We start from the raw sequence: 26,368 nt of genomic DNA, 5'->3' as shown, positions 1-26,368 counted from the left end.
CATTTCCAGGAGGCAGAGCAGACCAGGGCCTGGACTGGTTGCCAGCCAATCGCAGGGCACATACAAACAACCAACCATTCGGACTCACATTCACACCTAGGGGCAATTTAGAGACATCAAGTAACCTACCATGCATGTTTTTGAGATGTGGGAGGAAACCGGAGTGCCCGGAGAAAACCCACACAGGCACGGGGAGAACATGCAAACTCCACACAGGCGGGGCCGGGGACTGAACACCGGTCCTCAGAACTGTGAGGCAGACGCTCTAACCAGTCGGCCACCGTGCCGTCTGTTTTATATATATATATATATATATATATTCAAATGATAAGTCCTGATAAATCTACATCAAAAAAATAATAAAAACAGCCATTTTTTGCTTTAACATGCGAGCATTTTGTTTTTGGAGTGTTTCCAATGGATGAAGACATTTCAATTCTTTTTAATGGTGCAAATGGATTTGATAGACATGTAAATGGAGTCACCCTCATTGTTTTAAGCAGTGTACTTTATTAAGGATCACATATACACTTTACAGTTTAGCGCCAAAAGTCAAAAGTTTTTTTTAAGTCTATTTCAATCAATGATTTACTTATTTGATATTGACATCACTAAAACATTGGACAAATGCATGCATTGCTCAAAGGAAGTATGGGTCTTCATGGGCCATATTTCACTAACAAGTTTATTTCATGTATTTTTTTGCTGTAGAAAATTAAACTGGCAGTCATTTCCAATAATATCAAAATGTTTTGAAGCAATTGGTAAATAACTAATTCCCTTTCAAATGCCCCTTTTTTCATTGCCAAAATTGAAAAGCACTGGCATAGCTGTTGTGGGAAAAGCAATGTACTATACTATAAAGTGGAAGTTATCAGACATATTTTATACAAACATAGCTGTCAGGCAGAATCCCAGCACCTTCAATATTATTTTCAGGAAATTGAAAAAAAAAAAAACACCATCTTATCATATATCATTGCATCACATGAGCAACAGCTAGTACCCAAAATGTATGTTCAATCACAAATTTAAAGTGCTTAAATAAAATAATAAAACACATTTTATGGATTGAGATGGATAAGGACGTCATCATTAAAATGCCAAAAATATGGCAGCCGAGTGCCTCATACATGAACACAATAAAAGCAGCTAAATATCCAAAAGCTGTCAATAATCATCACCAAAATTTATGCGGACAGATCGACTCATGGCAGCTTAAACCTCTGAAAATATTACAACAATCAGCCCAATATTTTGGTTTTTATGGATCAGATAAACTCAAGTCAGATCAGCCGCAGTTTCTGGACAGGAGACCTTCGTTATGGGTCGTCCCACATTATGACAGTTAGCCGAAGTCCACATCGGTCACACAATGCCACCTTCACAAACGCCTTTGTGATCTATACATACATACACTATACATTTGTGGTGCATCAATTCAAAATTGAACTGTTGTATGAGGAAATAAATCTGCAAGAATGACTTCATGTGCCATGACGTGGCTGTCGTCTTTCCTCAAGGAGGCATTCCAACAGTCCATCCATCCATTTTCTGTACCGCTTATCCTCACTAAGGTCGTGGACGGGATGGAGTCTATCCCAGCTATCTTCGGGCGAGAGGCGGCCCAGCCAATCGCAGGGCACCTTTTAACAAATCGTCATTATTGTCCCAGACTTTCAATATGGGCAAAAATGATACCATGGAAAACAGAAGTTCAATGAGGAAATGTAATCCACTCCTGCTCGTTATGTGTCAGGCTGTGACAAGCTCACGTCCAAAACGTGTGCGGGCCAACATCTGGCTGAAAATCAAATATTTCATCAGTAAATTATTCTAAAATTACTACTGAATCTATTTTGGAGGGCTTTTTTACTGCAGACATCATTTATGAGTCTAGCACGATGGAATCAGTGCCCATGTTCAGACCATTAACTAGTCCCTTTAAAGTATTTTGGCACCAATGTTAATTCTTTACACTCGTGGGGCTTTTAGAAAATATATGGTCAACAAGAAGATCGAGAACAATAAAAGCTGGTACGCAGAATGCAAGAATGTAGACTTTTGTCAGTAACGTAGTAATTCTTTTTTAGATTAAACATTTACATTTTCATTAAAAGCTTCTTGAGCACTGCTATTCTCACCAGCACACTTGTGTGTCTTAACCTGATACTTAGAAGAGAACCTTTGGCCACAATCTGAGCAAGAAAAAGGTTTCTCACCAGTGTGGGTTCTTGTGTGTCTTTTTAAGTATCCCTTCACAGAGAATCTTTGATCGCAAACTGAGCAGGCAAAAGGTTTCTCACCAGTGTGGGTTTTGGTGTGTATTACTAAGTTTCCCTTCTGAGTGAATCTTTGACCACAATCTGAGCAGGAAAAAGGTTTCTCACCAGTGTGCGTTCTTGTGTGTCTTTTTAAGTTTTCCTTCTGAGAGAATCTTTGGCCACAATCTGAGCAGGAAAAAGGTTTTTCACCAATGTGTGTTCTTGTGTGCATTTTTAAATATCCCTTCCTAGAGAATCTTTGGCCACAATCTGCGCAGGAAAAGGGTTTCTCACCAGTGTGGGTTCTCGTGTGTATTTTCAAGGTTTCCTTATGAGTGAATCTTTGACCACAAACTGAGCAGGAAAAAGGTTTCTCACCAGTGTGCGTTCTTGTGTGTCTTTTTAAGTGTTGCTTCTGAGAGAATCTTTGGCCACAATCTGAGCAGGAAAAATGTTTCTCACCAGTGTGCGTTCTTGTGTGTCTTTTTAAGTTTTCCTTCTGAGAGAATCTTTGACCACAAACTGAGCAAGAAAAAGGCTTCATACCAGTGTGTGTTCTTGTGTGACTTGTCAAAAGTCCCTTTCGAGAGAATCTTTGACCACAAACTGAGCAGGAAAAGGGTTTTTCACCAGTGTGGGTTCTCATGTGTATTTTCAAGGTTCCCTTATGAGTGAATCTTTGGCCACAAACTGTGCAGGAAAAAGGTTTCTCACCACTGTGGGTTCTGGTGTGGATTTTTACGCTTCCCTTCTGAGTGAATCTTTGACCACAAACTAAGCAGACAAAAGGTTTCTCACCAGTGTGAGTTCTTGTGTGTATTTTTAAATATCTCTTCACAGAAAATCTTTGACCAGAAACTGTGCAGGAAAAAGGTTTCTCATCAGTGTGCGTTCTTGTGTGTATTTTTATGCTTCCCTTCATAGAGAATCTTTGGCCACAATCTGAGCAGGAAAATAGTTTTTCTCCAGTATGTGTTCTCACGTGTTGTTTAAAAGTGCTCTTATCAAATGTTTTCCCACACTGAGAACATTTCCATCGTTTGTTGTCAGGCTGAAATGTCATGTCAGTTTCAGACTGTCCATCATCATCATGAGTCGAGTGCGACGTCATGTCATCACTATGTGATAGTGGACCTAAGAGGCCGTCTGCTTGTGATCCTCGACAGTGTTCTCCATCAGCTTCTGTTGTCATGTGTTGACTTGAGCTGCTGCTTGGAGGCTCCGCCCCTCTGCTCTCCTCACTGACCTTCTTCTTCACTCTTCAAAGGGACACCAGTCGATGGAAACTTGGTGATATCCTCCTCCTTTTTCTGTCTGATGTGGGGGTCCAGTTCTTTCTCCTCCTTTTTAATTGAAATGGGCTCCTCTTCCTCTTTGATGTGGTGGACCTCTTCGTCCTTCACTTCCTCTTTAATGCGAGGGGCCTCTGGCTCCTGCCGCTCAGCACGATGATCTTCAGCGGTGTCTGCAAGACACAAAAAGACAAACACACACAGCTTGCAGAATCTTTTCTCATGTTCAGGACTAATGTTGTGTATTATGCAGGGATCTTGTTTGATGTCTCAGATGCACAAAAATTAGCAGTGGCGCATAAAGTACTATCAATCTGTGTCTTCGGACAGGCCTGAACACATTTAATATACTGAGAGAGAACAAGAGCAATGGATAACACAAAATATTGAACAAACAGTATAAAAAATAGGGTAACACCGGTTATAAAACTGCAATATTGCGGGACCGTAAGGTTAGAAACTTTTCAGGAAATTAGAGAGAAAAAATAAAAATAAAAATACAGCTTGCTTGAGTTTGCAAACACCGCTTTGTTCAAGCTAGTATTATATCTTTAATTGCAGTCATATATCATTGCACCACATGAACAACAGCGGCTACCCCAAAATTATGTTCAATCACTAATTTAATGTGCTGAAAAATCGATAATTTATTAGGGTGTCATCATTAAAATCATACAAACATGGCGGGCGAGTGCCACATCCTTGCAAGCCTCCTGCATGAAACCAAAGAATAATGGCTTAATGTCCCAAAACTGTCAACAATCATCACCAAAACTTATGCAGACTTCTTTACTCTCTGCAGCTTCAACCTCTGAAAATATTACAACAATCAGTCCAATTTTTTTAGATTTTATGGATAAGATAAGATCAAATCAGATCGGCTGCATTGTCGGGACATTAAGCGACGTAACACGTTCGGCCGGCGAGACCCTCTTCATGGGTCATCCGACGTTACGACAGCCAACCAAAGTCCACGTCTGACACAAAATGCCGTCCACAGAAACGCCTTTGTGATCAATACATAAATTTTATCTATACTAACATACGCAGATGTACATTTGTTCAACGCAAAATTAAGATGACGTATGAGTAAATACATCTGCAGACATCATTTATGAGTCTAACACGATGGAATAAGTGCCCATGTTCAGACCATTAACCAGTCCCTTTAAAGTAGATTGGCACCAATGTTAATTCTTTACACTCGCGGGGCTTTTAGAAAATATATGAACAAGATAGATAGATAGATTACAATAAGCAGGGACGCATTGTTTCCATGACATGTCCATCCCAGGACTCACATAGTCTCAAGTATAAAATTATTTATATTTATAATTAAGGTTGAAGGCAAGAGGAGTTTGATATGTTGGAAATAATAAAATTGGGCAGGTCAACAACAATGTGAAAAAGTGTAACATAATAAAGTTTGTAAAAACACAAGTAACAATAAAGGTAATACAATGGACCCCTGCATATTCCCGGTTTGGCACTTTTGTGCAAAACATAATTTCGGCAACCATGGTCAAGAAGTACCAAGAACCACCCACCCCCAACATTCCCCGGACCCACGGCTGTGGTGTCCCTGAGCAAGACACCAATACTCTGAACTGCTCCCCGGCCGCTCAGAGGAAAAAGATTTTAAAATGTTTCTTGATAACTCTAAAACCCCTTTCCAAACCACCACTGCCTTTGCGAAGTGATTATATAGCAGATTTACAGCAGTTAAATCGATAAATATGACGCAGAATGCGCCTACTGCTTTTTGCATCCCATGCTTTCCGGTCTTCATCTCTTTCCGGCGCTGTGGCATCACACAAGCCAACCATCCTGTTCATTCGGCGTTGTGTGCTATTGTTCCATGCTGTTGTTCCCGTCTTTGAATATTGTCGTATGATTTAACGATGTCATAATGGCGGCACGGTGGACGACTGGTTAGAGCGTCAGCCTCACAGTTCTGAGGACCCGGGTTCAATCCCCGGCCCCGCCTGTGTGGAGTTTGCATGTTCTCCCCGTGCCTGCGTGGGTTTTCTCCAGCCACTCCGGTTTCCTCCCACATCCCAAAAACATGCATGTATTGGAGACTCTAAATTGCCCGTAGGCATGACTGTGAGTACGAATGGTTGTGCCCTGCGATTGGCTGGCAACCAGTTCAGGGTGTACCCCGCCTCCTGCCCGATGACGGCTGGGATAGGCTCCAGCACCCCCGCGACCCTAGTGAGGAGAAGCGGCTCAGAAAATGGATGGATAATGGTTTATTGTGTGGCATTTGGTTGTACAAATGGTTCAGGCAGCGGCAAGAGTTTTTTTATTTTTTTTGTATTTTTTGGTGGCTTTCCAAGTGAAAAAGGAATATGTGACCAGCGGATAGGCAAAGTAAATCGACGGGAAGAAACATGCTCAGCTATGGGTGCCTAGCAAGCATTCCAAGCTGCACCGATCACTTCGAACTGGCGTGTTTTGAGAAGTATTGGACAGAGAGGCAGAAGCTGAAACTAGCTGCGGTGCCAACTATTTTTCTTACGGACATCAGGACCTCAACCAGCAGCAACAGAACTAAATCTCGCTGCCGCCACGGTGCAGCAGCGGCGCAGCGCAGGCAAGAGGTGAGCATTTCCTTGTGTATACCTACGACTCTATTATGATTACTATGCACCGGGCAGTTGGGGGGGAAAAAAAAGACCCACGCAGTACTTTTAGAAACACACGGCAAAGACTTTCTGTGCGGCGTGTTATAACGCAACTTGAGCGAGGGGCACACAATATATAAGAATACTGCACCCTTTGTAAAAGCTTGTGCCATGTCACTGAAACATGTATGAATATATAACAGGTATAGTCGTGCTCAAAAATATTTGCACCCCTGGGGGTGGCATTATTTCAAGCCATGGTTTTGACATAGCGTCACATGGAGCCAGTGGCCACTCTCTTTTTCTGTTGTACAGCTGCTACTTGGCTGCTCGTCGTCGCCGTCGCTGTCTGATCGGCTGAAACACGTAGGCTTTGATAATGCCAAGTTCAGTTGGGTGCCCCCAGACGTCAACATCCTCCTCCTCCACATAGGCCAACACGTTGCTCGCCATTGCGTATAGTGTGTTTGGCAATTGAAACGTCACTTCTGGTAGCTCTTCGGGTGGATAGAGTAACCACACCCCGTTGTCTTGAGCGTCGGGTATGTTCAGGGAGAACTCAATATGCGTCATAAAAACCTTGTTTTTAGCTTAACTATGGTTGAAAACTTGCTGTTACGTGCATGTATTACATAACATATAAACAATGCAAATATGAACTTTAACTGACCACCATAACATCTTTGTCATCTGACCTTTAAATTGCCCTCTGCTCGAGTGTGTGCCACTAACAAGTGTGTGTGTTTGCTGTATCCACAAATGTGATGGTTAAAATGCAGAGGGAAAAAAAATGTGTATACGTTCACGATTAATAAAGATGATTAAAAAAATTTGGGGGGGGGGTTGTGGGGGTTTGAATCCTTTGTCACTCACGGAAAGACATGCCTATTCTCATTTTTCAGGTACTTGGCAAGAAATGTTCAGTGTTTTTTCAATATATTTTCATGTCAAAATACAGAATGCGGTCTGTGTACAACATGTAACCTCTCTTAACCAAACTTCCAATGAAAGTCAGAAGGCTCTTTTCTGTGTGTTTGGTGGGGGAGCAGAAGTAAATACAAACACACAGAGAAAAATACTTTGACAAAGCCGCACCGCATTCATCACAACATCATTCTTTCAAACGTTTGTGAGGGAGACTACACTGCACTTATTTTTAGCTTGTTATGAACCCTGTATTCAACTTGCGCTTTGATGGAATATCACAATGTAAATATGTAACTATATCACATTGCACCGTTTACTTTGCTTGTATTTGCTTTTATTTTGCTTTGTTTTACTTACTTTCAATCAGCCCCTTTGAATGATTTCAACTGACAAAATATTGACAACGTTCCTTTTTATTACATTTTTAATTAAATTATTCAATACCACGTCTTGGCACTTGTCTTTCCTAATTTACCATCATGTAATGACAGTTTTATTTAAAGAATGACAGGTTAGAAGAAATATCAAGTTTAGTAATATGTTAACAGAGTTACTCAAGTCGAGTTCCAAGTCAATGAAAACCTGATGCTCTAGTGAAATTATTATGTGGTTTCTCGCTTAGATTCAGCCTGGATAATTTTACTTCGAGTGGGTTGCTGTCAGCAGCCTCAACAGCGTACAACATTTACGTCATAAATCTTTGGGTGTATCCCGATTCTGGCCAATGATCCGTCAGGTTGTTAACCTGACATGCGCAAAAAAAAAAATTGTGCAGTGCAGAACAATGGTTCAATCGATCTAAGTGGATAAAACTCAAAACATTTGGGGTAAAAAGTAAGACTGTAGGGCTGGGCGATATGGCACTTTTTATTTTCTTGATAGTGGCATCTGATAAAAGAAAAAAAAGATTGAGGAATATATACACTAGATTACTCATGCATGCAACTAAACTTTTTATATTGTACAAATATAAATATCCGTTGTGACGAAAATATTAGCAAAATGACAAACGTCAAAAAAATGTATTCCAAAAAATACCCTGAAAAGTAATTTATATGATGTGAGACCAAATTAATGCAGGTTGACACCGAGTCTTCGTCAAGTTCCCGTACTACATTCACTGCAGAGCTACTTCTTTCTAAATTAATACTGCATTGAAGGCTTGACAGAGTACACCCATCACTACTTTACCACACTAAAAAATAATTCATCAAAACTTGGTCCGGGTAAACTTGTTTTGATGCATTTTGAATCTTCCCAAGCTCGTTTAGCTTAGCTTGCGAGCCATACATAAAGAGACATTTGTTTGCAAAATATTTTTAAGCAAAGATCAAACTGCGTGGAGGGGTCACTCTGCCATCAAATTGACTAATTTGAGCCAACGTTCCAGCTGAACATGCAAACTCCCCACAGGCAGGGCCCCGCGGGGATTCAACCCGAGTCCTCAGAACTGTGAGGCTGACTCTAAATTGCCCGTAGGTGTGAATGTGAGTGCGAATGGTTGTTTGTTTGTATGTGCCCTGCGATTGGCTGGCAACCAGTTCAGGGTGTGCCCCGCCTCCTGCCCGATGACGGCTGGGATGGGCTCCAGCACGCCCGTGACCCTAGTGAGGAGAAGTCTTCCTCATGGCTCTACACAGTGATTAGCCAGGCTAGCTAGCTAACGCCACTAGTCGCCAGATTATTACATACAATAACATACAAAACAGCAGCGAGGCAAAAGACTGTGCCGCGTGGCCAGCTCTGCACTGTGATTAGTCAGGCTAGCCAGCTACCTTGCTAGAATCACCAATCATCGCGTCACTAAGTTACTTTTCATCATCTCCATGCCAGCTTCGTCACTGGCACGGAATGTCCCTGGAGTAAATGAGACATGCACATCTGTGGAAATGCCAGAGGGGAGCTGCCTGGGCGATGAAGTTACAGTTGTTGATCATTGCGACACTGAGTCACCAATCATTGCCTGACTGGAAAAGCCAGCATCTGTGATGGCATGGGGCTGTGTTAGTGCCATTGGCATGGATAATTTACACATCTGTGAAGGCCCCATTAATGCTGAAAGGTACATCCTGGTTTTGGAGAAACATATGCTGCCATCCAAGCAACGTCTTTTTCATGGACGCCCCTGCTTATTTCAGTAAAACAATGCCAGACCACATTCTGCATGTGTTACAACAGCGTGGCTTCGTAGTAAAAGAGTGCTGGTACTAGCCACCCACTGTAGATACTTCTTTCCAAATTAGTTCTGCATTGAAGGCTATTTTACCGTACTAAAACATCATTCATCAAATATTGGTGTCCAGGTAAACTTGTCTCGATGCATTTTGAATCTTCCCAAGATAGTGTATCCTAGCTTAGCTTGATAGCTGCAAACAACGAGAGACATTTGGTTGCCAGATTATTACGTTTAATAACAACTGCTTGCACTGTTGTTAATAACTGCTTGCACTGTTGTTCGAGCTTTCGCATGGCAGCAAGACTGACTCGAACCTGGCGTGTTTGATTGAGAACTTGCCCAGTTCATTTCGGATACAGAAGATGAGGACTTTGATGGATTTGTGGATGAGGATTGATCAAAAAATAACGTGAGTGCATTGTTAAATACTTCAATAAAGTACAACCGGACTCAGTTTTGCTCCCGCTGCCTTTTTAAAAACATTGTTTTAGCGTGAATGCATGCTACCGTATGTTTTACCATGCCTGCGCCCAATAATACGGTGCGCCTTATGTATGTGTTAAATACAGAAATAGACCCCGTAACTGAGACTGCGCCTTTTAATACGGTGCGGACTATGGTCGTGAAAATACGGTATTCCATTGATAATAACTGTTAGTACCCACTATTATTAGTTGCCTACACCAAAAATGGGTGAGATAGATGATGAAATGATAGAACCTTTTTATTGTACAAGTGTGTGTTTGCAATAAAATGTTTAACTCATTCCCTGCCAATGCCGTCCAAAGAAGTCATTCAGAATCCACCTGTTCCCTGGCAATGCAGTCTAAAGACGTCAATGGCGTTTTTTTTAAACAGGGATGAGCGGTGGAGAGTCTTGTGCAGTTTGTGTGATCGTCAAGCCTCTGGATAACTGCACTGAGAAATGACACCCTGTAGAGGGCACCAGCGCCTCGAGGTGAATGTGCCTCCCTCAGAGGAAGAAGAAGGGGTCGGGGTAAAAGAGACAATGAGAAGACAGTGTATAGTGCAAAGATAATGGCAGAAAAGAGAGAATACAAAATTTAAAAAAAAGCTTTCGGTACAAGAAGTTTATTGCGCCAAGGCAAGAAAAATATTCCTGCAACAGACCGGAATGACGCCTTCGATCATGCAGGAGAATAAAGGATGACGCTGCAAGCAAATCACTTTGTTCCAAAGCTATCGCCCAAAATTCCGGGCCATACATATGACAAGATGCTCTCGGGCGCTTGGCAGCTGATTGTCTGCCGACTAGGATTTGAGTAAATGGGGTCCTGAATCGTCACATAGCGAACTCCCCCTGGATAGCCAGCCGAGCTTCCTCCGATGAAGACCGACGAAGCTAACTCGTTTGCAGCTAGCGTTAACTACATTTAGCAAGCAAACAGGCTCCTTCAATCATTGTTACATAAAAACATTATTTCCTCCCACAAGTTCACATTACAGGCCTGACTTTGGTGCAGGCAGCGTGGGTTCAGTTCCCACTGAGTGACAGCGTGAATGTGAGTGCAAATCGTTGCCCGTGTCTACATTTGCCCTGCGACTGACTGGCGACCAGTTCAGGGTGTAGTCCACCTTTCGCCCCAAGTCAGCTGGGATAGGCTCCAGCGCCCCGCCATCCTTACCAGGATAAGCGGTGTTGAAAATGGATGGCTGGATGCCCTGTTGCCAGTACGGTTTTGAATTTTCCAATTTCTGCTCATCCATCTTGGAGAAATTCACAGACATGCGAGTCTAATGTCTTTTAGGATTGTGACGAAGAAATGTTTTATTTTTTTACCATTGCAAAACACATCAATAAAGTGTCCTCTCGTAATCGTATGTATTTTTTTTTAAACTTACAAGTTATGCATCCTGCAGACGTTCGACTCCCATTCCAGTTCGCAGTGCAGACAAAAAAAGCTAATTGAATGCTATTTTCCTCCACAGCCCACAACAGAAATTTCAACAATGTATTTGTATAGTAATAGTTATATTTCTAAACTGCACAGGTTGTGCTTCGAGCAGAAGTAGGGACTGGTTTCAAGGACAATGACAACCACACAAGATCCCATTCACAGCCAACAAAGAATAAAATACAGATGTGGATCAAACTTTGCTAGATTTTATGCGCAAGGTAAGAAAAAACCTGGACTATAGAGCAAAACGGTTGAGGGGGAGAAATTACGAGGGAGAAAGTGCAAGTCTGGGAGCCCCATGTGTTCATGCATTTTTGCCTAATGTAAATTCTGTACATAGTTATACTTCTAAATAAAAAAAAAATTTACTTTCTCTGTGTTGTTTTATTTTCAGATGTTTGAGGTTGCGGCATGGTGGTCGACTGGTTAGAGCCTCACAGTTCTGAGGACCAGGGTTCAATCCCCGACCCAGCCTGTGTGGACTTTTCCTCCCACATCCCAAAAACATGCGTGGTAGGTTGATTGAAGACTCTAAATTGTCCGTAGGTGTGAATGTGAGTGCGAATGGTTGTTTGTTTAAATGTGCCCTGCGATTGGCTGGCAACCAGTTCAGGGTGTACCCCGCCTCCTGCCTGTTGATAGCTGGGATAGGTTCCAGCACTCCTGCGACCCTCGTGAGGATAAGCGGCTCAGAAAATAGATGGATGGATGGATGTTTGAGGTTTTCACGAAAGAAAAACAAATACTGGTGTCAAAGTCATTGTTCTGCTTGACCCGTCTGCTTTCACAAAATGGCTGTTTTCTCACTTTTTTCCTCCAGAAACAGATTTGGCTGAAAGTAGCCCATATTTGACAGCGGATTACTAAAGAACGGTATAAGCCAGGGACAAACTTTTTCTCTGATGAAAGAAAATGAAAGAAAGAAAGAGATGAAAGAAAATAGTCTGATCTTTCTTTCGGTGGCTTTGCAGTTTACAACATCATCTTGAGGGAAAATGCCTGGCAGTCTTCCATGCTCAGGAACAGGCTGGCAGTGAATGAGTTAAATGCTCCATCAAACGGAGCCTGTAAATAAACACGGGAATAGCAATAAAATTAGAATGCATGCAACAAGTGAACCAACCTGCTCTGCGTTGCACAATTTGAGGTTGCAGATTGAACACAGAGTCCAGTAGTTGACGTTGTAGCTCCTTCTCCTCTTTTGGTACCCAAAGTTCCTCCTCGTACTCTGCTGTCCTTCTTGCACACATTTTCACACGACGATCGGCTCTACGTTGGAGGGCTGAGAAAAGCAAGTGCAAATCAAACATGCGAAACAATTGAACAAAGATTCAGATTGGGACATTGTGGGTTAAAGGGTACGTTAGTTAAAATGGCAAAGCACCAAAGTCAACAAAAGGAAACCGTAAAACGTAATTATGCACTGTAAGAGATAACAGATGAAGAAGACAGCTAATTTGTGACTTCAGGAGAGACAATTTGTGATGAAACATTATAGACACAATCAACAAAAGGATTCAGAATTCAGATTAAGATAATAATAATAATGATGATTCAGAATATAATTGTTACAGAATATTATTTCAGTATTTATGAGAAACAAAGCGAATAGCATGTAATTGTTGGTGTTTTGATTGTTGTTCTTCCCCCCCCCCCCCCCCACATTTAAGGGCTATTATTACATATTGTGGCCCCACTCCTTACTCGTGGGTGCCGGAAAGAAAAACACTTTACCTCACGCTTGACGTCTGCTTCACGAAGTGTTGATCACAAACGCCTCTCTTCGTTCGCAAACTAAGCTAAACTCAGAAAAGCTAAGCTAGGCTAGGCCGAGAAGCTTCAACGTGCACGAGACGACTCCAACCGGACACGAAGATTGCACGAATGATGTTTTAGTCCACGAAAGTCGTGATCAGGGGCGTCCCGCGTCGAGGATTCACAACATTCGGTCCAAATTCAGGAAGATTTGCTGAACCACGATCGGCCCTCCTCCCGCATGGCGAGAAGAGAAAGGAGATGTATTACCCAGGATCCTTTACGGCAGAACTATTGAAAGCGACAGGCCACCGACTCGAGCCAAATGAAGTCAAGCCAGCCCCCCCTTCAAAATAAAAGGCTCCCAATAATAGGCCGACAGGAACGTCAATGCTTTGGATTTAAAATAAATATATTAAATAAGCCCTCTGCTATGACCCGACCAGTCCACTACTGAGAGAGTGTAACTTATGCCAGGATTGGAACGAGCAAGGTTCATTCGACTATTGAGATGCATTAAAAATTAAAGTTGATTTGAAATCTGCATCTGCGATTGGCTGGCGACCAGTTCAGGGTGTACCCCGCCTCCCGCCCGAAGATAGCTGGCATAGGCTCCAGCAGCCCTCGACCCGCGTGAGGAGAAGCTGTAAAGAAAATGGATGGCTGAAATCTGCATGCATGATTGCAAGTATATCTTTTTCAAATATTATTGAAAAAAATAATCCCATTAGTATAGCAAGACAAGTCCAGATCTGTGGGCCACTAAAAAAGGTTTGATAAAGATCTGATATTGTGTTTCCAAATAAAAGTCCCTCGGTCAGAGAGTGCCACAAGAGTGGTTGCCCGGTCTGCGCACCGGGCGACATCCCGGCCACGGCCCCAAATCCTGCAGCTCTGTCTTCATCCACGTCTCCTGGGGTTGAGAGCAGGTCCATCTCTTGGTGTCATGGTCAGATGCAGGTCGAGGAATGGTTGAATGCCTTGTCTGAGGAGATGGGGTGGGACGAAAAAAAGAAACACCAAACAATCAACAGCAGCACATTTGTTTCAGATGGCATCTTGTCATGGTAATTGGAAGCACCATATTTAAACTGGAAATTAACACACAAATATAATATACATGTGGAATTTTTTTATGTATAGGCCTTTAATTCAAAATTAAAGAAGAAAAAACAAATAAATAAGTTAAAAAATATGCACACTTTCAGCCATTGTAGATATACTTCTTTCCAAATTACTTCTGCATTGAAGGCTTGACAGAAATCCATCACTATTTTACCGTGCTAAAACATCATTCATCAAATATTGGTGGGCAGGTAAACTTGTCTCGATGCAATTTGAATCTTCCCAATCTTCTTCTTCTTTAGACCACTGCTACACTACAGTAACAAACGCATACCGTGCTATACCTCGTGCAGCCCTGGGCTCGTCTGATCACTGCTTAATTCACTTAATACCGACGTACAGGCAAGAACTTAAATGTGCGAAGCCTACAGTGAAAACAGTCAAAAAGTGGACCAATGAAGCCAAGCTGGAACTTCAAAGCTGTTTAGACTGCACAGACTGGAGTGTCTTTGAAAATTCAGCTGGCAGCCTGGATGAATATACGGACACGGTCACATCCTATATCAGTTTCTGTGAATAGGTTTGTGTACCAACAAAATCATTTCGCACATTCAACAACAAAAAGCCGTGGTTCACTGCTAAACTTAAGCAGCTTCGCTAAACTTAAGCAGCTTCGCCAAGCTAAGGAGAACCCATATCAGAGCGGGGACAGGGCCCTGTATAATCGAGCTAGAAACCAGCTTACTAAAGAAATTAACATTGCAAAGAGGATCTATGGAGCAAAGTTGGAAAAACAGTTTAGCGCAAACGACTCTAAATCAGTCTGGCATGCATTCCAATCGTTGGCACACTAGCCAACGACTTGAATACCTTCTACTGCAGATTTGAAAAGGACAGTTTCACACCACACACCCACCCGGCCGCACCCGCGACCACAACCACACCTCTGACTTCTGCGTTAACCATCCATGAACAGGATGTGAGACGCATCTTCAAACAACAGAAGATTAACGAAGCGGCAGGCCCGGACCATGTGTCCCCATCCTGCCTCAAAGTCTGCGCGGACCAACTCGCTCCAGTCTTCACTCAGATCTTCAACAGATCTTCGGAAATGTGCGAAGTTCCATCCTGTTTCAAATGCTCCACCATCATTCCAGTCCCCAAGAAACCTGCAATCTCTGGTCTGAATGACTACAGGCCTGTCGCTTTGACATCTGTGGTCATGAAGTCCTTTGAACGTCTCGTGCTGGACCACCTCAAGCGTGTCACAGGTCCCCTCCTCCTTTGCCTACCAAGTGAACAGGTCTGCGGATGATGCAGTCAACATGGGACCGCACTTCATCCTAGAACACCTCGACAGTGCAGGGACCTATGCGAGGATCCTGTTCGTGGACTTCAGCTCAGCGTTCAACACCATCATCCCTGAACTCCTTTCATCCAAGATTCTCCAGCTCAGCGTCTCACCTGCCATCTGCCAGTGGATTTACAGCTTTCTGACGGGCAGGACACAGCAGGTCAGGCTGGGGGAGGCCACCTCATCTACACGCAGCATCAGCACTGGGGCACCCCAAGGTTGTGTCCTCTCTCCGCTGCTCTTCTCTCTCTACACGAACGACTGCACCTCAGCGAACCAGACTGCCAAACTCCTGAAGTTTGCAGATGACACCACTGTCATCGGCCTCATCTAGGACGGTGACGAGTCTGCATATTGACAGGAAGCGGAGCAGCTGGAGCTGTGGTGCGGCCGACACAACCTGGAGCTGAACACGCTCAAGACTGTAGAGATGATCGTGGACTTCAGGAGGCATCCTTCGCCACAGCTGCCCCTCACGTTGTCCAGCTGCCTTGTGTCAACCGTCGAGACCTTCAAGTTCCTGGGAATTAAAATCTCTCAGGACCTGAAGTGGGCGACCAACATCGACTCAGTCCTCAAAAAGGCCCAGCAGAGGATGTACTTCCTGTGGCTTCTGAGAAAGCACGGCCTGCCACCGGAGCTGCGGAGACAGTTCTACACAGCGGTCATCGAATCAGTCCTGTGTTCTTCCATCACAGTCTGGTTTGGTGCTGCTACAAAAAAGGACAAACTCCGACTGCAACGGACAATCAAAACTGCTGAAAGGATTGTCGGTACCCCCCTACCCACCATTGAGGACTTGCACGCTGCCAGAACTAAGACAAGGGCGTGCAAAATCCTCTCGGACCCTCTGCACCCCGGTCACCAGCTCTTCCAGCTCCTTCCCTCAGGTAGGCGCTACCGATCAATGCAAACTAGAACTAGTAGACATTCCAACAGCTTCTTCCCTCTTGCGATCAACTTCTTAAACACCTAACCTATAATTCCATTACAATAAGCTGGCAATTTTTTGACTTGAGTTTGTTGTCACATTTCTGTGGGGCCAATTATGTATTACTCGTGCACTCACTGTAGTTGTCTCGCCACGCTGCACTATTTGCATATACTGGCCACTCATGCCAGAGTAGCATCTGCTCCATTTGCACACTGATTGAGGAGTATCTGTAACATTTGCACAACCGACATTGTCCCAGATGATCACACTACTCGTCACTTTAAACCGCATACACTCCTTGAAGTCTCAGCGCCCTTTGCACAATGGTCATTGCACCAGACTATTGCAATATTAGTCATTCGAACTGCTCTAAGTGCTAGAGGACTCTGTATCTTTTTGCACAATTGTTTTTTGTCAATGTCTTTATGTCTCCAAAGTGTTCTGTAAATTGACTGTCTGTTGTACTAGAACGGCGCCAACTACCGGAGACAAATTCCTTGTGTGTTTTGGACATACTTGGCAAATAAAGATGATTCTGATGATTTTTTTATGTTGGCCTTTAATTCAAAATTAAACAAGAAAATAAATAAATAAATAAGTTTAAAAATATGCACAGTTCCAGTCTACAGCCTCTCGATCCTGATTCCTACTTCACTGGCAGAACTATTCACGGTGTCAGTGCAGGACCTCAAGATTTGATTCCCCGATGGGGAGAAGGTTTTTGTCGAAGCTGTTTTTCAAGGCAGATTAATTTAATAAATAAAATAAAAATCAGGCCTTTTGAACCAGGAACCTTTCACACACGAAGTGCACATGAGAATCACTAAGCTACGGTAACTTCCGCTGAACAATATCACCAGCAAACCACGTGCAACAGCTTCCTGACAAGCAAAAACGAAAAACAGCCTGTTTCCACCCGGTCCTGAACCAGGGACCTTTCACGTGATAGGCGAACATGATAACCACTACACTATGGAAACTGTGGTGGCTGAATATTAATATTATTATTAATATATGATTATTATTAATATTTGCAAATGATGAGCCATATTGCTGCGATTGGCTGGCGACCAGTTCAGGGTGTACCTCGCCTCCCGCCCGAAGATAGCTGGGATAGGCTCGAGCAGCCCGTGACCCTCGTGAGGAGAAGCGGAAGATGAATGAATGAATAAGTCATAATGCAGTATATTCAACCATTACTGAAGTCAGAATTCTTTTTGAGAGGACCAAGTGTTTTGCGCAGTTATCAAGCCAACCATAATTTCTTTGAATTTCTACATCATTTCTACATTTCTACATTTCACTTGGCAAATCTCAGTTCAATGATAATAAATGCATAAAGGTTTGGTCTTAAACAGTCCAAGTATGATTGATTGAAGTCTGAAAACAAAAGCGCAGCTCCAGGAAGCAGGAAGTGGACTTTTGCACATTAAAAAAACCATTCAATTGCGACTAAAGCTGACGCACTGGAGCTCTCCTGAGAGTGAAGGTTGGAAGCTTGGAGCCTGAGATGGTGTTTTCACAAGGACCATGGTTAGAAGAGTTGAGGACAATCTCCAACGTCCAACCTGTTTGTACATCTTCAAAGATCCTGTAATACTGTCGTGTCGTCACAGCTTCTGTCGCGCGTGTGCAACAGTGGTGGGAGGAGAAAGGAGATCAATCGTGTCCATTCTGCAAGACAAAGTGTCGATCGTTGGATCCAGCCCCAAATTTGGCACTGAGGAATTTGTGAGGCCCTTTCACAAGCCTCAGTGGAGTCAGTGGCCATCTGCAGCTTGCAGCAGGAGAAACTGAAACTCTTCTGTTTGGACCACCAGGAGTTTGTGTGCCTCATTTGCAGAAACGCAAAAATCAACACTAGCCACAAGTTACAACCCCTCAGTGAAGCTGCGCGAGACCACAGAGAGAAACTCCAGAAAGGCCTGCAGGACATGAAGAGAAAAATGAAAGATTATTATGAGATTAGAGACAACTGTTACGAACAAGCAGAGTACATCAAGGTCCAGAGGGACCAGGTTGAAAGCAAGATTAAAAAGGATTTCGAGGTGCTTTATTGCTTCCTGCAGCTTGAGGAGAAGACCAAGTTGTCTGCTGTGAATAAGGAAGAACAGATGAAGAGTCAGATGATGAAGGAGAAGATTGAGGCTCTCGACAGAAACATTGACACTATCTCAGATGTGATCCGAACCACAGAGGACCAGCTGATGTCTGACCAGGTTTCCTTCATGAAGAAATACCAGGTTACGATGACCAGAATCCAAGAACTGTCCGACAAGCCCAGGCTGCTCCCAGGAGCTCTGCTGGATGAAGCCAAACACGTGGGCAACCTCAAGCTCACCGTGTGGGAACGAATGAAGGAGATGGTCTCCTACAGTTCCGCGATTCTGGACCCAAATACGGCCGTTCCAGAACTCAGCCTGTCTGAAGATCTGACCAGTGTGAGTTTTAAAATAGGAGCGCAGCGTCCAAAGAATCCAGAGAGGTCAAGCTAGGAAAATGTGCTCGGTTCTGCTTTGGACTTGGGAACACACGTGGAATGTTGAGGTGGGAGACAACACAGAGTGGGAACTGGGGGTGGGATGGGGGAACTTTTACTGGCCAGATTCCTGGTTGATATGGTCCATTGAATTTTTTGAAAGGCCAATACAGATTGTCTTTAGACTCTTCTTGGCAAAGTAGCATATTAAAAAGGATCACTGGATTTCATGAAGCTAAATCCAAAATGTTTTGACGAAAATGTGTATCGTGGACTCCGCCAGTGAAAGTGCAGAGAATCCGAGTTCGTGTGGACACTAACAAAAGATCACTTTCATTCTCTGAATCTCTTCCAAACAAAGAATTACTCAAAGACAACTTTACCAATTGGCCCCATTTGTCAGGTAACATGAAAATGTTTCCTTACTTTTACACAATGGATAAAATCCCTCTGAAGATAATACCAATGAGACCTTGTGTTACGACTCAGTCAGTAATGATGTTGAAGATATTTTGCACCTGCATTTGTTTTACATGTAGCGACCCCGATCTGCAGAATCATGTTTTCTAACTTTAATTTCAAATAACAGATTTTGTTGTGTGCAATGGTCAACACCAGGTGTCACAACCTCCATCCAAAATTATTATGTACTTTGTGCTTGTATCTGGATTAAGTTTCAGTGTAATAAAATCGAAATGTGAAATAAATACATTTGAGAGAAAACGTTTGTGTAGCTTATGAAGATTCTTACAGTACAAATGAAGAAAGACAATCACATTAAAAAAAGACAATAAATATATCACACCAAAAAGAATACTCTTACTTTTTTACAATTGGCCCCATTTCTCAGGTAACATGAAAATGTTTCCTTAATTTTACACAATGGATCAAATTCCTGACGATAATACCAATGAGACCTTGTGTTACGACTCAAGTCAGTAATGATGGTGGAGATATTTTGCACCTGCATTTGTTTTACATGCAGCGACCCCATTCATGAACAGACAGCAGATCACTTAGCAGTATATACAGTGGAATTGCTTGCAATCATGATGGCACTACAGTTGGTTGAACAAAACAGGTTAAAGCAGGTTGCAGTCTGTTCAGATTAATTATTGGCATTATTGTACTTAAAAAACATGGTATCACAAAGTAGGTCAAATGTGTGATTTGAAATTTATGATATATTGTATAGATTAAGTAAATTAGAGATGAGCGTAAGGTTTATGTGGGTTCCAGCACATAAAGGAATGAAGGGGAACGAAAAAGCTGATTATTTTGCAAAACAAGCAAGAAGAATGTTTGGGAATATCTTTTGGGATGAGTGAGGTCAAGGCTTATGTGAAAAACATAATTAAAACAGAATGGCAAAAACTTTGGAAATTTTTTTTATTTAATATTTTATTTGAGTTCTTCCGTTTCTTGGCAGTGTGGATTTCCATATTACCTAAACATTTAGTTTGACCTGAAATATTTAGATTTAACATTTAGATTTAACAATTATATTTAAATATATATTTAACATTTGGTTTTAATGTTTATATATTTATAGATTGAACATTTAGCTATATATCCAACATTTATCGATAGATTCAACATTTAGTTTTAAGATTTATATTTAAATTTATATATATATATAACTTTTATATTGACGATTTATATTCAGATATATATTTAACATTTAAATATATATTCAGCATTTAGATTTGAGACTTAGTTGGAGCATTTAATATTTGGATTTAATTATAAAGTTGACAATTATTGTTCTCAATGTGCAGAAAAGGGATTCTCGAAAATTCACATTTTTTAAAACACTGTTTGAAGCTAAATGTGATCAAATGTTATTTTCATTGTGAGCCGCTTTACAAACGGCATGAGGATGCTACTCCATGACTGCCGTCGCCATCTGATGTAGCATATCTAAAGTCTTTCAAATCTCAGATTGTTCTGTCATTAAATATGATTTTTGCGGGATCAAAATTAACATTTTAACCACTCATACATACTACACTGTTCTTATTTATAAATATTTCACAAAACCAGTCAACCATAAAATCTTTTGTTTCTGCAACACAGAAAGACGACTGGTCTGGACATTTATTAGCTGACACTCTGTGGGTTCCCATGACAACAGAAGACTGTGTACTCGCTGTACGAGTTGACTGGTTAATGTAGTATATGAAAACTAATTCAGGTAATCTTTATGATAAATTAATGAACACCAATTAAATATCTTAGAATTTAGCATAGTCATTCATGGTTCCAAAAAAAATAACACCGTCATACAGACATTTTTCACCTTTAATCTGAGATGAATACACACTCGTACTATACCATATACTTAAAATGACGCAGTATGAATACTTGGATGTTTGCTTAACCTGACACTCCCTCCACCAGCTGTTATCTCATTTGTTGCACTTTGGCACCTGACAAATCTCAGTTCAAAAATAATAAATCCATCAAGGTTTGTCCAAGTGTCAGAAATTCAGAAACAAGTCCAAGTGTCAGCAATTCGAGTCTCAAAACAAAAGCACAACTTCAGCAAGCAGGAAGTGGACTTTTTCGAACAATTCCTTCACTTGTGACTGTTGCTCTCCTGAGAGTGAAGGTTGGAAGCTTTGTAGCCTGAGACGGTGTCATCACAAGGACCATGGCTAGAAGAGCTGAGGACACTCTCCAATGTCTGACTTGTTTGGACATCATCTAAGATCCTGGATACATATGTAACAATACGTTTAGAATGACAAAAAAACACAAATTTACAGCTTATACAACATAAAGTGCTCCATGGGCTTCTCTCCGTCGAATATATATGCACACAATGCACCTAAAATACCCCAGACACCGATTTTCATGCTATGTGGGAATGCACACCAGGTTATGCAGAAACTCTCGTATATTTTACACTGCAAGATTCACACTTTCCCAAAGATTGTGCATACTTGGCGATTTAAGCATAATCGACCTCGTAAATAAATATTCACAATCATTACTCGTGTTAACTACCGCAAAGAAAGCAATTTAATTAAATTGGAAAAATAAACAATCTGTATATTATATATTATATATCTGGATAATATTAATCACTTGTTAAAACTCATAGAATCAGAATATATTGCATTAGAACAAATATCAGCGGAATGAAAAAATCCATGAGATAATTACATAGACAGCTGGTCACCCTTCTACAACATGCTCAATCTCGATATTTGATTCCTCTGCCTGGGTAGAGTGACATCTGACAAGACTATATCGTAAATGTAAAATGAAACTATTGTCTTTATTGTCGAGGTTGTTTTTTTTCTGTTTACAGCGAGTCCTTTGTCTTTTGTTTTCTTTTTTTCCATATTAATTACAGTCCCCTCCAAAAGTATTGGAACGGCAAGGTCAATTCGTTTGTTTTTGTTGCATACTGAAGACATTTGGGTTTCAGATCAAAAGATGAATATGAGGCGTTCACAATTCCAGCTTTTATTTCATGGTATTTATATCGAGATGTGTTAAACAACTCAGGACAGAGTACCTTTTGTTTGAAGCCACCCACTTTTCAAGTGAACAAAAGTATTGGAACGTGTGACTGATGGATGTTTCTAGTTGCTCAGGTGTTGGCTTTTAGATTGATTGCTTGATTAGCTAGTGCTTGTTTTTGGCTTTGGGTTTCACCTGTGAAAACTGCATTTGCTCTTAAGCTAACATGAAGACCAGAGAGCTGTCAATGGGACAAAGAGCAAACCATTTTGAAGCGGAGAGAAGAGGGAAAATCGATCAGAGCTATCGCACAAATCCTGGGTATAGCCAATACAACAATTTGGAATATCCTGAAAAAGAAAAAAAGTTGAGAGTTGTTAAGCATAAAAGTTAAAAATGACAAATGCAAGTGAAGCAAAATAAACTTGCATGCATAACTTCACTTAACTTACATTTGTAACTATAGCTATAGCTTCTCTTTATAGGGTATTACATTTAATGTAGGTTAAAAGGGATTTCCAAATCATTGCAATATGTATTTGATTACATTTTACACAACGTCCCAATTGATTTGGAATTGGGGTTTGAAATAGAAAAGGCCCCACAGTTTTTCATTGTTGGTGGAAAAGTTCATCTCTATCATTTAGGTGCCTTACACACTTATTCACTTTGGGTTCATTTGTTTGTTATTCTTGTTGGAGTGGTCCGGTTCACGTGATTTGTGCATGGATGATGACAGCCTGGCAGCTGGAAGAAAGTATGTGTACGGCAATATAAACTGTGCATTAATGATAAGTGAGTCGTGATACAGAAGTACAGTCTGTATGTATTAATAATAGTAATAATAATAATAATAATGATAGCGCTTTTCTAGGCACTCAAAGATGCTTTACAATTGCATGCACTATTCATTGACACCCTGGTGGTAAGCTACTTGTGTAGCCACAGCTGCCCTGGGCAGTGTGGCGGAAGCGTGGTTGCCATTCTACGCCGACAGCCCCTCCAAGCACCGTCTCATGTTAAACTCGACAAATGCCTTATGGACACTTTTATTTTACTTGGTATGATAAATATCTACACTAAATAATATTTAACGTGTGTTTAGGATCTTATTGTAATGATTGTATTTACAGTATGTATTAATGGCAACAATAATTCCTGGAAAAGTTTTCAACTTGTTTTAAAATCCAAACAAACACATATTTAATGAACAAAAGAAGGTATTAAAGTTCATTACAAGTCTATTGATGTTATTAATGGCCTGGTATGGCAAGAACAAAGTAAGAGACCATCTCCTTCATTCGTTCCCACACGGTGAGCTTGAGTTTGCCCACGTGTTTGGCTTCATCCAGCAGAGCTCCTGGGAGCAGCCTGGGCTTGTCGGACAGTTCTTGGATTCTGGTCATCGTAACCTGGTATTTCTTCGTGAAGGAAACCTGGTCAGACATCAGCTGCTCCTCTGTGGTTCGGATCACATCTGACATAGCGGCAATGTTACTGTCGAGAGCCTCAATCTTCTCCTTCATCATCTAACTCTTCTTCTGTTCTTCCTTATTCACAGCAGAGAACTTGGCCTTCTCCTCAAGCTGCAGGAAGCGACGAAGCACCTCAAAATCCTTTTTAATCTTGCTTTCAACCTGGTCCCTCTGGACCTTGATGTACTCTGCTTGTTCGTAGCAGTTGTCTCTAATCTCATAATAATCTTTCATTTTTCTCTTTATGTCCTGCAGGGCTTTCTGGAGTTTCTCTCTGTGGTCTTGCACAGCTTCATTGAGGGGTTGGAACTTGTGGCCATTGTGGATTTTTGCGTCTCTGCAAATGAGGCCCACAAGCTCCTGGTGGTCCAAACAAAAGAGTTTCAGTTTCTCCTCATGCAAGCTGCAGATGGCCTCTGACTCCACTGAGGCTTGTGAAAGGGCCTCACAAATTCCTCAGTGCCAAATTTGGGGCTGGATCCAACGATCGACACTTTTTCAAACAGGTTGGACATTGGAGATTGTCCTCAACTCTTCTAACCATGGTCCTTGTGAAAACACCATCTCAGGCTCCAAGCTTCCAACCTTCACTCTCAGGAGAGCTCCAGTGCGCCTGCCTTCGTTCCAAGTGAATGGGTTGTTTAATGACCAAAAGTCCACTTCCTGCTTCCTGGAGCTGTGCTTTTGTTTTCAGACTTCAATCAATCATACTTGGACTGTTTAAGACCAAACCTTTATGCATTTATTATCATTGAACTGAGATTTGCCAAGTGAAACATTACAGGGGATAACGGCTTGTGGAGGGAGTGTCAGGTTAAGCAAACATTCAATTGCATAGTCACACATACTGCGTCATCGAAAGTACAGCAGGGGTGTCAAACTCAAATTCACCAAACTGTCAGGTTCAAACAACCTAGAACATTTAATAAACAATAAACAAGGAAGGAAGACGAGAGATGGTTTATATACTCGCGAGGAGAACTGAAGACACTCTGTCGATCCCTCTCTTTTTATTTTCTTAGGGCGGTTCCTAGTTACACAGACGTTGCTGCTATCTGAAGATAAGGGCACACAAAGCAGCACCGTAAAACAGTCACATATATGACTCATTGTGGAGATGTGTTCTTCATCAGCGCTGATTGCTTCAACCTTTGACCTTCGACCGCAAAATGTTCCAGCCGCTATCTTTTGACCTCCAGTCATTCACTTCCCCCCTTTTAAGGAAGTTTAACTCACCACTGTCTTCCCTCCATCGGAATGCCGTCAACCGTCAGATCCCAGCTGGTGGGTCGAGGTCCAGTCCTGGAAAAGGATCTCTCGGCTCTCTCTAGGGAGCCTGCCGTGGCCACGGTCTTTCTGGAGTCCACCACACCCGCTGGAATCCTTAAGTATTTTGGCATCCGGCTCGAAGGGCCAAGTTAAATGTCAGGTTCAAACAACCTAGAACATTTAATAAACAATAAACAAGGAAGGAAGACAAAAAATTCTTTATATCCTCGCGAGGAGAAGGATTAGAGTTGTTCGCAGTGACAAACTCCTACCGCTCTGAACACACTCTGTCGATCCCCCTCTTTTTATTTTTTTAGGGCGGTTCCTAGTTTCGCATACGCTGCTATCTTAAGATAAGGGCACACAGCAGCACCGTAAAACAATCACAGAAATGCCGCTATCTTTTGATGAGGGCACAGTCCTCTTCACAGACGTCAACTTTTATGATGCAATCAACATTATTCTGCTAAATGCATGCTTTGAAATAGTATTAAAGTAAACATGAGATAACTTGTATACATTTATTCTAACACAAACTCCATGACTCCGAAAAGACAAAGGTCGCACTAATAAACGCACAAATGGCTGTAGGAATTCCTTTCATGTCGAAATACAAAGAAAAGATGGTTGGCTTGATAACTGGTCAAAACACTTGGTCCTCTCAAAAATAATTCTGACTTCATCCATCCATTTTCTGAGCTGCTTCTCACTGGGGTCGTGGGCGTGCTGGAGCCTATCCCAGCTATCATCGGGTAGGGAGCGGGGTACACCCTGAACTGGTTGGCAGCCAATTGCAGGGCACATACAAACAAACAACCATTTGCACTTATGGGTAATTTAGAGTCATCAATTAACCTACCAAGAATGTTTTTTGGGATGTGGGAGGAAACTGGAATGCCTGGAGAAAACCCACACAGGCACAGGGAGAACATGCAAACTCCACAGAGGGGGGGGATTGAACCCTGGTCCTCAGAACTGTGAGGCAGATGCTCTAACCAGTCATCCACCGTGCCGCTGCATTATGACTTATCATTTGTAAATATTAAATTCTGGTGGGCTGGTCTGTCAATTACTCCATGTCCGCTGTTAGGACTACAGCCACCACAGTTTCCATAGTGTAGTGGTTGTCACGTTTGCTTAACATGCGAAAGATCCCTGGTTCGAGACCGGGTGGAAACAGGCTCTTTTTCGTTTTTGCTTGTCAGGCAGCTGTTGCATGTGGTTTGCTGGTGACGTTGTTCAACAGATGTTATCATAGCTTAGTGATGCTCATGTGCACCTTGTGTGTGAAAGGTCCCTGGTTCAAAACTTAGTGTGAACACACCGTGGTTTTTATTTTCTTTTTTAATTAATCTGCCGAG

The 26,368-nt window shown here is 42.0% G+C and overlaps 1 protein-coding gene, 2 non-coding genes and 2 pseudogenes across 3 annotated transcripts; 2 read left to right on the top strand and 3 right to left on the bottom strand.

Moving 5' to 3' along the window:
- Window positions 1–484: 484 nt before the first annotated feature.
- On the bottom strand, window positions 485–3,332 carry LOC133397982 (gastrula zinc finger protein XlCGF57.1-like). The gene has a single exon (XM_061669490.1). The coding sequence runs from the start codon at window positions 3,325–3,327 to the stop codon at window positions 2,095–2,097; it is 1,233 nt and encodes a 410-aa protein (XP_061525474.1). The 5' UTR covers window positions 3,328–3,332; the 3' UTR covers window positions 485–2,094.
- A 13,888-nt stretch (window positions 3,333–17,220) lies between these two features.
- Window positions 17,221–17,293, bottom strand: trnad-auc (transfer RNA aspartic acid (anticodon AUC)). The gene has a single exon. It is a non-coding gene; the product is annotated as a tRNA-Asp (tRNA).
- Window positions 17,294–17,843: 550 nt separating this feature from the next.
- On the top strand, window positions 17,844–18,995 carry LOC133398074 (E3 ubiquitin-protein ligase TRIM35-like; annotated as a pseudogene).
- Window positions 18,996–23,516: 4,521 nt separating this feature from the next.
- Window positions 23,517–24,282, bottom strand: LOC133398073 (E3 ubiquitin-protein ligase TRIM35-like; annotated as a pseudogene).
- A 1,831-nt stretch (window positions 24,283–26,113) lies between these two features.
- On the top strand, window positions 26,114–26,186 carry trnav-aac (transfer RNA valine (anticodon AAC)). Its single transcript has one exon. It is a non-coding gene; the product is annotated as a tRNA-Val (tRNA).
- The last annotated feature ends 182 nt before the right edge of the window (window positions 26,187–26,368 follow it).

This window comes from Phycodurus eques, chromosome 23, assembly GCF_024500275.1.
Source record: "Phycodurus eques isolate BA_2022a chromosome 23, UOR_Pequ_1.1, whole genome shotgun sequence".
Lineage (NCBI taxonomy): Eukaryota > Metazoa > Chordata > Actinopteri > Syngnathiformes > Syngnathidae > Phycodurus > Phycodurus eques.
Note: the sequence above shows the minus strand (reverse complement) of the source record. Positions and strands in the feature narration are given on the sequence as shown.